The following is a 13,445-nucleotide window of genomic DNA, read 5'->3' as shown; positions in this document are numbered from 1 at the left end:
CACTCAAAATATCAGGGTTGGGTCCAGATTTTTTAGAGGATCCTGGTCATCACAAAACAACTACCACTTTATCAATAAGACCCTTGGGGCCCCTGGTGGTCTGGGGCTCAAGGGCAGATGCCATTTGAGGTGAATGAATGAAAATGTATAAACTGGTTGCCTATGGCAGTGGTTCTCAAAGTGGGTTGGGGAATCTCCAGGCATTCATAAGTAACACAATGACAGAATGTATGACTATTTTGGTCATGTGTTTCATAAACTTTCTGTAATAAAACATCCAAAAGAAAAAATCTTATCACATGGGGGACCATGGAACTAAATATTTTTCAAATGGGGGTCTGTGGTCTAATTTGTATTAAGATAAGTTTAGGGTATGAGAACCACAGATCTATGGCACATGATTGCCCATCCTTAATTAATGCAGTTGGTACAGATGGCCTGTTTCATGGGCCACTTCACTGTTTATGGAACACACATGATGAGCAGGATATTACATCACTGTAGACTCTATCAGGTGTGATTTAAGCACTGCTTCTTGCTTGCTTTTTGTAATATTGTAATAACTTTAGTATCTTCTTCCACCTGCTCAGTGTTACTCAATGTCTTGTGAAACAGTGGATTCGATTTAGCCTGATGTTTATTGACAAATAATACACTGTGTATTTATTGTGTCCTCTGACACAGCCTGTCCGGTAGGTGGCGGTACTGTCTCTGTAAGATGAAATAACTCACAATAAAAACAAGAAGTCCAAGAAGAAGAAGTCAGCAACGGGACGTTGCGTTTAATCTAAGAATCTGCAGACTGCTGAGCATGAATATACTTGTTTAGCGTCAATCAGCAGCTACATAACAGACTGCCTCCCTGCCTACACGTCTCCTGAGATCACGGAAGCCTGGACTTGAATTGGGTAAGACTGTTTTGATAGAACAGCTGATGTGACTAATGATGTTTACTGCTGAGTAGAGCTAAGCTAATGCTGCAACCAGCTTACGTTAGGTTCGCAGCTAACAGCACACATCGCCTCAAACAAAAGCTTTTCACTGAGGTTGTGTCCTTTTGTTGGGAATTCCTGGATGTACTATAGCCTCGAGCTATGCAGTCAATAACACTCGCTATACTGCTGCTGTTGCTGGCTTTCCTTTAATGTTAGACAGGTAACTAGCAGCAGCCATTCAGGGTCACACAGATAAACAAGCTAGCGCTGCTCAGAGCTCAGACACGTTCACTGTTCACACTCAAGACTTATATTTCCTCAAGTGTGCGTTCTGTTTGTCCTTACACTTGTATTGTGTGTAAAGTAAGACACTGAGATCACTCAGTTGCGAGTAGAAAGTATTGAGGTTATTATTATTGTTATTGGTAAATGTGTGAATGTGGAGCTGCTGTGCTCAGACAGTCAACACAGAGACAACTAGAGGAGCATTTCTTCACAAACATGCGTGTGATAGCATTGTTAAATCATAGAAAACCTTCCTCCCCATAACCTAGAAGTACTGCTAGTATTGGCTTTGAAATACATTGAAATCAATATGCCTGACTTGGATCTTGAATGTCAGTATTGCTCCCTCAAAAAAGAGTCCCACTTCCTTCTGAACACTGCTCCACTGTTCTAACTGAAAACACACAGTGAACCAGGGTCTCTGTCTCACACCCAGCCAGGCAGCTACAAAGGATCCTTTGTACAGCACACAACCACATGTATTTCTGTTTTTGCTATCAATTTTACACAGTGATGCGATAGTACGTTAGTTTAAAAGTGTGTGTGTGTGTGTGTGTGTGTGTGGGGGGGGGGTTTGGCTACTAAAAAGTAGTCAAACAAGAACATCACTCATGGACAATAAAGCCTATGACAGGTCACAAGTAGTTTAGAAGTAGTTTCACAGTATTATTTTACAGATATGTAAATACCAAGAACAATGCAGCATGTTTACTTGCCAAAAGACACACAGAACATGTGTCCCAAACACACTTGTGCCTTAATTTATGAGTGTAGTTACGTCAGATAGTTGTTTGAAATTAGATCCACATAACGAAGGCCATGTTAGGCCATTTGTGAATAAGATTGTGTATGTAAATTATCATCGTTAATGTTGTTACTGTGGGATGAATCAGCTGGGGTAATCAGAAAGTATGAGTACCTGTAACCTGAGGTGGCTCCATTGACTTCTTCATCGCCAGCTTCTTCACCAGCTGGCGATGGTTCTCACTGCGCTCAGCTGAAAAGTAAATATTTCAAATGCGTTTTTTATGCTGTAGAGTAAATTATAATCCATGAGTGTAGTTACGTCAGATAGTTGTTTGAAATGAGATCCACATAACCAAGGATATGTTAGGCCATGTGTGAATGAGATGGTGTATGTAAATGAGAATTGTTATTGAGTTGCTATGTGATGAATTAGTTAGATAGGTAGGTATTTATTAGCATGGTAATGCTAGCAGGTAGGTAAGAAAGGGAAGCAGCAATATGTTTGTTTATTTGTACATGAATTGAAATATATGCATATATAGGCATGAAAGGGTTAATCAGAAGGTATGAGTACCTGTAGCCTCAGGCAGCTTTGATGACCTCTGCTGTCTCATTCTGTGGCAATGGTCCTCACAGCTCACTGCTGAAAAGTCTAGACAGTTTGTTTAAATGAGATAATGCATGATGACACACCACTGGTTAACAAAGTCAACATATACTGATAATGGGATTTCTGAAAAATGTTTATATAGGCTATGACACACAGACTAAATTGTAATATAGTGGACCCAATGCATGAAAAGGTTAGGCTTTACATGCATAATCACACTGTGAAGTATGATAATGTGATGAAAACAGTCATATATTAAAAACAAAAATCTAAGTCATAATTTCTATATCTCTGTAAGAATGGGTAATGATAGAGGAAAATGTGAATACTCATTAACTCAGAAAAATGTAATATTTTATGCAAGTATGCAGAAAAAATATATTTTCCCTTGTTTTAACCGGTGTTACAAACTTCACCTTTACCTCAGTGGAGACCTCACTTCCCACCCTAACCTAATAATCTAATAGACAGTTGATAAAGGAAATGTGTTGATTGTGGATATATATACTTTATAGATATAGTGAGAGTTTACTTTGCAGCTTGGTTGTTTAGTGGTAACCAGTGTAGTGGAAGGATAATTACATGGTTGGAAGGCTGTATGGGTGAGTAGCTAATAAACTGTAGCATTAGCATTAGCTACTGTGTAGATTGTGTTTTGTGGTTTCTTACCTGACTTCTGTGGAGTTGTCATGCAGAGTTTGGCAGCATCGCGAGTATTTTCCAACAGTGATTTGCTCTTGTTAGGCATGTTGAAAATGTCTGTGACCGTGGTTGAATGTCGTTGTGGTCTTTTACTCCCGTCATTCACACCTCTTCGTACGGTGTCTCTACGCATATCGGTCACAGGCTGAAGCAATAGTCCCTGGTGGCAGTTGCTCCGGAGTCCCAAATAAAAAGTATAACTGCAGACTATTGATTTAACATTGAAATAGAAATTGAAGTTGACATGAAATGAGAAAAAAATGCCACATGCAATGGCTGGCTCCCTGAACCTTGGAGGGGGTTGGAGAAAGGTGAATGCACAGACGGACAGACAAACATCCCACTCTCCAATTATAGTAGTAGGATGTGTGACACAGCAGTAAATGTGCCTCAAGCTGCCCATCCTCAGAAACTGAGTGAGTATATGAGAGGGAGCGAGTCAACCAAGAGACCTGGAACAACTATGAAGGTTATCCCAAACATCAGAGCTGAGATTGTAACAGCAGCTGGCTAGGAGGTGCAGGTGATGGTGGCAACAGGAAAAGCACTCATAATAAACTCTGAAGTCAGCTGGAAGAAGCGTCTGTGGGTTGATGAGAACACAAAAGAGCTTTTTGGCCATTGGCCTCAACACATATTCGAATGGAGCTCAGACAGATTTGTTTTCCAGCAACACAATGAGCCCCACACATAAAACCAAAGCTGCTCAACAGAGAAACAACAGTGTTCATGTCCAGGGGCCTCATGTACAAAGGGTGCGTACGCACAAAAGCGTGGTTTACGTTCTTTTTCACGGCAAAGTTCAGATGTATCAAGAGTGAAATGACCGTGGAAATGTGCGGTGCCTCACGCCAACTTCATGGCTGCCGTACGCACGTTTCTACAGCTGGTGATCCTTTGGCGACACTCAGAGGTGATGCTGGGAAACAGTTATAATAAATAAATGTGAAAACAATTAGTCCTTAGATTGAGTGATGTTCACATCAGAGACACATGAACAATTAACACTGATGAACAATTAACACACCCACGTGTCTGCAATTACATGAGTGGATATAAAAGCATGTGCAAAGTGGTGCAGAAAATACCGTTAACAATGCTTTAGCAGTGTTAGAAGACATTGTAAATGGTGCAGTACGAAGAGAGCGTGTCTTCAGACACAGAGAGGATTTCTGGAACTGCCGCCGGCCTTGGAGCGCAACACAGCAAGGAGCCATGCGCTGCCTGTATCCATACAGGTGCTGACCACACTGGGGTTCCTAGCAACCGGGGCATTCCAGAGGGAGCTGGCCGACCGATCGGGACTGTGCCAGTCGACCTGAGTCGAGCCATGCCAGCCGTGTGGGACGGAATTATCCGCATGTCAGCCAGGTCTAAATCAAATTCGTATATCATACAATGCAGCTGAACAGGTCAACATTAAAGCGCAATTTGCAGCGAGAGCCGATTTTCCTAATGTAATCGGAGCTATCGACTGCACACACATTGCTATTAAAGCGCCATCACATGATGAATTTGTATATGTCAACAGGAAACATTTTCATTCGATCAATGTACAGATCATATGTGATGCGCAAATGCAATTAACCAACATTGTGGCGAGGTGGTCTGGTTCAACGCACGATTCATACGTTCTGAGTAACAGCATGGTTGGGAACAGACAAGCTGGCACTGTGCGCGATGGGTGGCTTCTTGTTGAGTAAATAATTTATTTGTTTAATTGTCCTAATATTAATCCCTGTGATGCGCATTGAGCATGTGCGCCCCCAAATACTATGCTGTCTTCACAGCATCGTTACTAGTCAGGTTAAAGTTAGTGACTTGCTGGTTAAACTACAGCTTCAGATCTTTGTAACAAGCCCCTGATTGTCTCTGTGTGCAGAGTACTCATGTTAATAACCCTGTGCGTAAAGTGTGAAATGTCTTAATCAGCCTCACCTTTTCCCCTGTGCACTTCTACATTAATTTGAAACAATAGTGTGTGATCCTTGGGGGTAATCAGAGTCACCCACATGTGCTCCTACGAACCCTGAGAGAGCAGTGTCACCCACGATTGCGGCGACTCTCTGTTCAAATGGGGCGGGCTCCTCTTCTCTGTCCCCCCCCGCCTGTTTTGGCCACACTTTGGCGTTGGGCAGCCGTCCTCCGCTTCACATCCACCTTGATGTCGGACCACTTCTTTTTCAATTCAGCGTGTGTGTGTTATTCTGACCCCACAGCATTGACAGCCTCACACACACTCTCCCACTCACTCCTCTTGCGTTTATTGTTAATGCCGGAGGACAGTGTGCCAAAGAGTACATTTTTGCGCGCCTCCACTTCAGTGAGTAGCGTCTCCAACTCGCTTTCTGTGAAGTTCTTCTTTTTTCCCGTCTTACTCATTCTTTTGTTTTAATTTTCTTATCGTGCAGAGAGGGGACCATCAGGTGCAGGGCCAATTTCAATATGATTTGCGTATTTAAATGGAGGCGTAGACAGGGAGGGGTCGGGTGTGCGCTCAATTCCACGTTGATTGGGATGTACAAAGGAAATGTGCTTGGATTCATGCGTACGCACAGATTCATACATCTGGACGTTTTTGTGCGTACAACGTTTTCTGGATTTGAGTGTACACCATGTTTCAGTAGGAAATCCACGCACGTCTTTGTACATGAGGCCCCAGGTCTCAGTCCAATCCAGAATGTGTGGCTCAGCATCCACATACAGGACTGTAATTGTTGACTTGGAGGGGATGAATTCTCATGCAAACACGTTTTATATCAATCTAATCTTATGTTATAAACGTAGTGTCAAAAAACACATTAAATGTACTTTCACTCAAAACATAACACAAGCTCAGTGAAATGAATCTTATGCTGTAAATCAGATGGAACACAAAAGCTTCCCTAACTCTATTTCTTAGTTTATAACTATATATATATTTACCTTAAAAATAATATTCAATTATGACAGTGGTATAGCTTATATAGCACAGTCTGTAGATTACAGGTTAAGTCTCATCACCATAGACAGGCTGTGTACTTGTTTAGGACAATAAGTTTAAATGTGATTCGGCACAGTTCATTCTTGGTTTATTTTCTGGAGCTGTATTACTGACATCAGTGACATCAGTGACATCAGTGTTGTCAGATATCATTTAAAGCTTCAGCATCTTTTGTTTGTTCTTTCAGGTTCTTCAGGCTTAAAGAAGTTCTCCCTTCATCCACTCATCATGGTGGACTACTACCAGGTTTTAGGAGTACGGAGAGATTCTTCTGCAGATGACATCAAGAAATCGTCAGTGAATAAGTTTGACACGTTTCTTCCTCCATCCTAATCCTGAATTGAGTGTTCAATTCAAATGAATGAATGAGCCTCTATTGGCTGCTCACCTTTCTCTGAAAGTTCATTAACAATGAATCTAATGAGAGTCTATTAAGCTTATTGCCAACAGTGTGTTGAAATCAGTTCTACATGTATAACATGTTGAAGTATTGACCATGATGAAACTGTACTATGAATATAACAATATTTATTTGAGATAAACCTCCTGACTTAATGTTGGAATTACAAAAGACAATGAGAATAACCTATAAGAACCCAAAGTAATAAAACACTAATCAGTAACACTGGATAAAGAGGCTGGTCCATCCTGGTTGATTTGGTGACACCTGTGGAAACAGCAGGTGCCTAATCCACACATGTATGGACCCCTGTAGCTGGAAATAAAGCCAGTTGACTGTGGTTAATAACTTGCAATATTTACAAACAGATAGCACAAACCAGTAGCATCATAATTGATACAGACTAATGATGGTGTTCACACAGTTTGTCATGGCTGTATCCAAATAGCATTTTTACAACATGCATCTATTTTACCTCAGTGTTATTCATAGTGGTATATACTCCTGCACTCCATTTATGTCATTGTCTAAAAAAAGTGAAGTGCAACCATTGAACTGGAGGCTTCTAGGAATGAGACAATGTCACAGTTTCCTGGAAGTCCCAAAAAGCTAATTATCATCTCATTACAGTTAATGAGAAGGTGAGAACATTGTAACAAGGGTCACAGACACAAAATCACCCTTGTTCTTTTGCTCCACCCCAGCTTCAGCAGGTAGCAGTATCATGACATCCTTCTGTCCTCATTCAGGTACAGAAAGCTGGCCCTGAGGTGGCACCCTGATAAAAACCCAGAGAACAAAGACGAGGCTGAGAAGAAGTTCAAGGAGCTGTCAGAGGCGTATGAAGTCCTGTCAGATGGTTTGTAGCACACCTGTCTGTACAATCCTGCCAACATGTGTCTCTGTGTATTCTCTGTTGTTCTACCTTCAACTTTTTCACTTTCCTCTTGCAGTCAACAAAAGGAGTTTATATGATCGCTATGGTAAAGAAGGACTCACAGGGAACAATGGAGGAAGAGGTGAGTGCTCCTCTTAAAAAAGCTCTAAACTTAATAATAATAATAATAATGTCTTAGCTGAGCACAAATGCATACATGTAGTGTATCTAAGATGGACTTTGACTGTAGATCACATTTATCAGACTTCAGATACAAATGAAACAGGACTCGTTTCCAGTTCATTCTGTACTGGAAAGGATTCAGTGATGGTGTGCTGTCTCTAAGAGCTATGTTACATGTCTTTATTTGGTCCACAGTATTGTCAGCAAAGCACATAATGAGCGATGTCATTGATTGTTAGATTTGAAAACAGAACTCTAAATTCAGAGACTATAAGACTTACAAGACTTCCTCGCTATCATCAGTATACACATTAAATCAGTTCAAAAGATATGCAGAAAACTATTTGAGGAAGTATGTTTATGAGGAGAGGTTTGTTAATGGTCGGTTTTATTTACTTTTTTAAATTATTATTATTATTTATTAGTGAGATAAGGGTAGGAATCTATCAGTATATGCTTCTTCCTACTCCTTGTTGAACATTGTTATTGTTTTGTTTGTTGTCTTTATTCTCATGTTCAAAATAAATCAATTCAAATGTTTCAGGGGGCCATTTCCACAACGGAGACCATTTCCACGAACCGTTCACATTCCGCAACCCAGAAGACGTCTTCAGAGAATTCTTCGGAGGCAGAGACCCATTCGCAGACTTTTTTGGTACGTCCTTGTACTCGTTACTCGTATGGAGATAAAGTGGTACATTGCTGAGTCTGCTGCTGTTTTAGGAGATTTGAAAAGTTTCTGCCTACCATAATGTTCCCAGTTTTTCTGCTCCAGTATTGATTTGTTCTCATACTCTCCCCCCACCCGTCTTTCCTCTGCTGTAATCGCTCAGGTCCAGATCCATTTAGTGATGATCCATTTTTCGGCAATGGGCGGCGGCACCAGAGTCGGGCAAACCGCAACCGGACAGGCGGGTCATTTTTCGGGGGCTTTGTTGGGTTTCCTCCCTTTGGTGCTGGTTTCTCACCTTTTGATCCAGGTAAGAAATCTACCAATGAGAAGACTTTGCATTTTTCAGTCTCAGAATGATTTCAAAGTGTTGTGAACCTGAGATTTTCTCTGTCCTCTTCATCTCAGGCTTTGGTTCTTTTGGCTCCATGAACACCATGGGTCATATGGGTCACATGGGACAGATGACAACTATGGGCAGTCTGGGAGGTGGGGGCTTCACCTCTTTCTCCTCATCCTCCTTTGGGGGAGGTGGTGGTGGAGGAGGAGGAGGAGGAGGCATGGGAAACTTCCGCTCTGTGTCCACCTCCACCAAGATCATCAACGGCAGGAAGATCACAACTAAAAGGTAAATAATGAGGAGAATTTCACATTTCATTAATCTTATGTTTTCTTGTTGCCATTGTAGATACATCTCTGGGAAATTATCATCAGCTCTAAGTAAAGGTGATGCCAACTGCTCATGGAGACAGCTGTTTACCCTAACCATCCTTTTAATCATATTTATTTGGGGGTCAAGGAATATTGAAATCAGAAAATATTGAAATCTGAATAATGAATTTTGAATGAATACAAAAAGTATCAGTACAGTAACAGTTAAGAGACATTTTGAAGGTGGGGTTAAAATCCAGATCATTTTGTATTGATTATTTTAGGGAAAATCACTAACGTTTACATGAACAATGACAGTTTTATTCAACGGTCCAAGGAGGCCATATTGGTGAACCATTATGCACTTTACTTGGTCATGAATTTGGGGAAACCTGCACCCCACTCAGACTGGGTCAGTGATGTAGGTTACACCTGTGTTGGGAGTCTCTCTGTAATATTCTGTATTAATGTATCAGCTGACCCTCCTTCACCACACTCCTCGTAACCAGGGCTGGAGGCTTCCCAGCTTTTTAATCATCTGTGTTATGTTGCTACCAGGAAATCCATTTAATGATGCCAACATTTAAATGTCATGTATACAACAGCGTATAAAAAACAATTTTCTCAGTTTTTTGATACGAGAAATCTTTCTCATTTTAACAAGATGTATTTCCTTAATAGTTTCTCAGAAACAGAACATAGCACACCAACCACAGGATTACTATTAAACTACTATTAAATCCTACTTTTGGACCTCTATGTTTTGGACATGGTTCGTCAAGGAAGTGATCTGTATAAACAACGTATATTGTATACTGTGTACTGTATGTGACCATGGTAACAAACATGTATTAGCAGTTAGGTTACATGGATGTTCCCTAAACAATAAGAAAGCGAAAAGCAGTTAAAACAATGCTTTGCTGCGCTACAATACAGAGTGACATCTGTGTTTCAGCAGTTCTTCATTAACACGGTGACGGTGAGCACACAGTTCTCTCCTGGAATACTACCTGTCTCTGATTATTCACTACATGAGGTACAGCTGTAGCTTTGACTAATAACATAATGAATCATTTGTGCTGCATAACTTGCATATGGTTGTTTTTCTTGTTACGGTGAGAACATGAACAGGTTTGTTCATTACATTGAGGAAGTGAGCAAATAGTTTTTTGTCATGGTGGCAGCAATACACTGCCATACATTTAAACCACTCACTCACAAAAAAGCGTGTTTGTGTGTGAGATAGAGAAATATAGTGTGCTCTAATTCTCAGGTTCATCAGTGAAGTGTATGAAGTGCAAAGCAGACTGGAGTCTCCTGAATGGGAGTAAACCTGCATCATACATGTGTCTGCTGTCCAAAAGCAGTGTAAATGGGATGTAGCCATAGTTAACATTATGCCCATATTGCACCTGTGATTTGACATGTCAAAATGTATGCTGTTACACATTAAGATCAATATAGGCCATAAGGAACATTTACATAACAAAGCAGGGATTCAAGTTCTCCGTCGCTATGACTGATTTCCGTCAATTGGACTGCTGAAAGGCCATATATGAGATCAATGCAGATCTGATGAGAATGACAGAGGAATAATAATTATATACAATGTGATACCCTACCTACATTATTATCACAACAAACACACAAAGCAGACATGGACAGCCTGCCAGTCAATTTTCAACTATCAATAAATAGTTAAAATGATGTTGGAAGCAAGCAGAGCATTACTGCATCTAAATGACTGAGTTAAGTTGTGACAACTCTCCACTGCTTTGTCTGTCTCTGCTGCACGGAGGGTTTAGCTCCGCCCTGCTGAGACAGAGGAGAGGAGCCGCTAACGTTACGCCGGGAACACACCGAAAAGCAGCCTGCGGCGAGTTGCCATGCAACCTCTATGTAAAGTCGAGGCGGCGAAGTGCAGCCACGGCAACGTTATGCTGGTTTTTGTTGGTTCACTGTAAGAAAGCAAAGTTTTAATGAGAGATCTTTATGGCTATGATGATGATCTGTGTATTAAAGAGCCGTATGTTTCACCTGGAGGAGCTGAGCATCAGTGTGTGCTGCTCACACAGACGGTGAACCAGGTGTAAACTACTAGAGTAAACAAACAGGAAGAGTCATTTCATTTAATCCACCCAAAAAAAGAGTGGTCACTTGATATTTGTTTTAAAATACAAAATGTAAAATCTTAAAAGCAATTGTAGTTTTTCCTGATCAAATTCGGGATGCACAGAAATGTAAAAATGGTTTGATTTTCTTTTCATATTTAGAATAATAAAAAATAAAATCACAAAAAATGACCCGTTTTCTCATATTCTGAGACTGGATGTTGTCATCAAGGCAAGAGCTCAATAAATATAAATAAAAAATAAAAATCCTGTCTGATGGACCGTTTGAGTTTTTATAATGTTAACTATTTTCTGAAGCCCATAAGGTGCTAAAATAAAATACAAACACCCCACTGTGGTTATACAGACTGCAGTATGCCTTATTATTGCCTGTAAACTTTTCCATTTCATTTAGAAAAGAGCAGCAATGGTTAGTGGGTGAAATGTAATCTTGTTCAGCAGGAGAACAGTTGGCTGTTTCCACCTTGTTTTACCTTAAATCCTAGGAAGCCACCATAAAGAGGTTTCTATGAAAAGGTAGATGGTGAACAGTTTATGACTTGGTCGGAAAAAAGGTTTCAGTCAGAATATTTTTTTTTTTTTTTGCTTTAATCCCTGACAAAGGCAAAGAGCCATCCATTACTGTAGCAGATAAATGAGACCAGCATCTTTTCTCATTCAGGAAGCTCCTTTTCCTCTACGTTTCGTAGGCATTGTGTGTTAGTCAAGCCTGGTTTCACACCTCCTTCTTCTGTTCTCCTCTTCCAGAATTGTGGAGAACGGTCAGGAGCGGGTGGAGGTGGAGGAGGACGGGCAGCTGCGGTCGTTAACCATTAATGGTAAGGAGCAGCTCCTGCGACTGGAACACAAGTGAAGACAGAAGAGTCTTCAGCTGGAGAAGCGTTACCTCAGCACAAACATACCAACAACCTTGAGCTTGAAGCAAAAGAAGAAAAAAAAGCAACAAAACAATGTAATAATAATAATGCTCTACTATTGTTTGGATGTACATACTTAGGTTGTGTCTATTTCCCTTTATGTCCTTTCCCTGCTAACTCATTTGTTAACCAACCATTCAAATCAGACTTTTCTATGCATTTTGTTTTTATGTATTTCTGAAATTGGAATTGTCCTTATATTTTGGCTCAGGGTGGTGTTATTGTTTCAGTGTATGGGACCACAGTATTGTTCTAATGTATATGACTCCCTCTCTTCTACTACGTTCCATATGTACTCCATTGTGTATCAGCCGGTGTGCGGACAGCACACTGCGTTCAGAAAACAAAGCATGACTTTGCTTTTTCATCTGAATAATAAAAAAAAAATAAAAAAATAATTTGATTTTAAAAAGTGGGTAGGCTTAAGTGAAGCATCTTCCCCCTCTCTGTTTACTGCTTGTCTAACCTGTTCTTAGTAATAATTTTTTTTATTAAAAATACAATGCTGGTAGGAGTTATGCAATTTTGTATGTTCTAATACCAACGTGTTTTGTTTATTTAATGATGCATGTACACCTGTTGATGTTGAGTCTTAATGTTAAAGCTGCATTATGATGCACAAATGACGGAAGTCGTTCTATAAATGATATATGAATATAGAAGGAATTTTGTGTACTTTGTAAACCAATAAATATGAGTTTTGTCCTGTTTTCAGGATGCTGAAGTTTTGGATCATGTCTGCTCTGTTAGTTGCATTGAGGTGTGTTCTGATTTTACATTTCATGGGCTTCATCGTGGATAATATGTCAGTGCTCACAGATTAGATTTGATTGATCTGAATCACAAGGCAAACTTTTTCACATACAGCACTGTGCAAACGTTTTAGGCCCTCATAATGTTTAGATTGTTATCCATCAGAGAAGTGTGATCGCTCTCCAAACACACAGTAACAGTCATAAAGAACTACCTAAAGCCACAATAACGAGTCCTGCAGCAGATCAGTATGCCCCCCACAGAGCTATTGAACTTTGTATGAAATTCTAATAAATCAAAACAATGACACATCTTTTGAAAGGAGCCTAACCTTTAGAGCCTAAAACTTTTGCACAGTACTGTATAAAACTATGACGATGAACATTTGATACAGTGAGATATTAAGAAAATGTTACTGTAGGTCATCACCTGACCCACACAGGCAGAGATTCACATCAGCTGGGTGCTTGCATCACCCTGGGCCTCCTCAGAACCCAGCCTTTGATTTGACAGACTGAAGAACAAAAGAGTTTTGTAATATGTTTAGTCTGACCTGAGGGAGTCCCTAACTCCAAATAATACATGGGAGGATCTGTAGTG

The 13,445-nt window shown here is 40.3% G+C and overlaps 1 protein-coding gene across 1 annotated transcript; it reads left to right on the top strand.

The window, feature by feature from the left end:
- Positions 1 to 769: 769 nt before the first annotated feature.
- dnajb6a (DnaJ heat shock protein family (Hsp40) member B6a) lies at positions 770 to 12,816 on the top strand. The gene is made up of 8 exons (XM_062428634.1): positions 770 to 908; positions 6,450 to 6,555; positions 7,412 to 7,521; positions 7,616 to 7,681; positions 8,267 to 8,377; positions 8,556 to 8,702; positions 8,801 to 9,020; positions 11,923 to 12,816. Exons 2-8 carry the CDS (start codon positions 6,491 to 6,493, stop codon positions 12,026 to 12,028), a joined length of 825 nt encoding a protein of 274 aa, XP_062284618.1. The 5' UTR covers positions 770 to 908; positions 6,450 to 6,490; the 3' UTR covers positions 12,029 to 12,816.
- Positions 12,817 to 13,445: the final 629 nt, after the last annotated feature.

Source organism: Scomber scombrus, chromosome 11, assembly GCF_963691925.1.
Source record: "Scomber scombrus chromosome 11, fScoSco1.1, whole genome shotgun sequence".
In the NCBI taxonomy this organism is placed as follows: Eukaryota; Metazoa; Chordata; class Actinopteri; order Scombriformes; family Scombridae; genus Scomber; species Scomber scombrus.
This window is presented reverse-complemented; position numbering and strand designations above follow the sequence as displayed.

Bases quoted from the DNA above. Each gene is read 5' to 3' on its own strand.
- dnajb6a (XM_062428634.1), top strand. From the start codon at position 6,491: ATGGTGGACTACTACCAGGTTTTAGGAGTACGGAGAGATTCTTCTGCA. The intron at 7,522-7,615 runs GTTTGTAGCACA...TTCCTCTTGCAG, and splicing joins GTATGAAGTCCTGTCAGATG to TCAACAAAAGGAGTTTATAT. The intron at 7,682-8,266 runs GTGAGTGCTCCT...CAAATGTTTCAG, and splicing joins AGGGAACAATGGAGGAAGAG to GGGGCCATTTCCACAACGGA.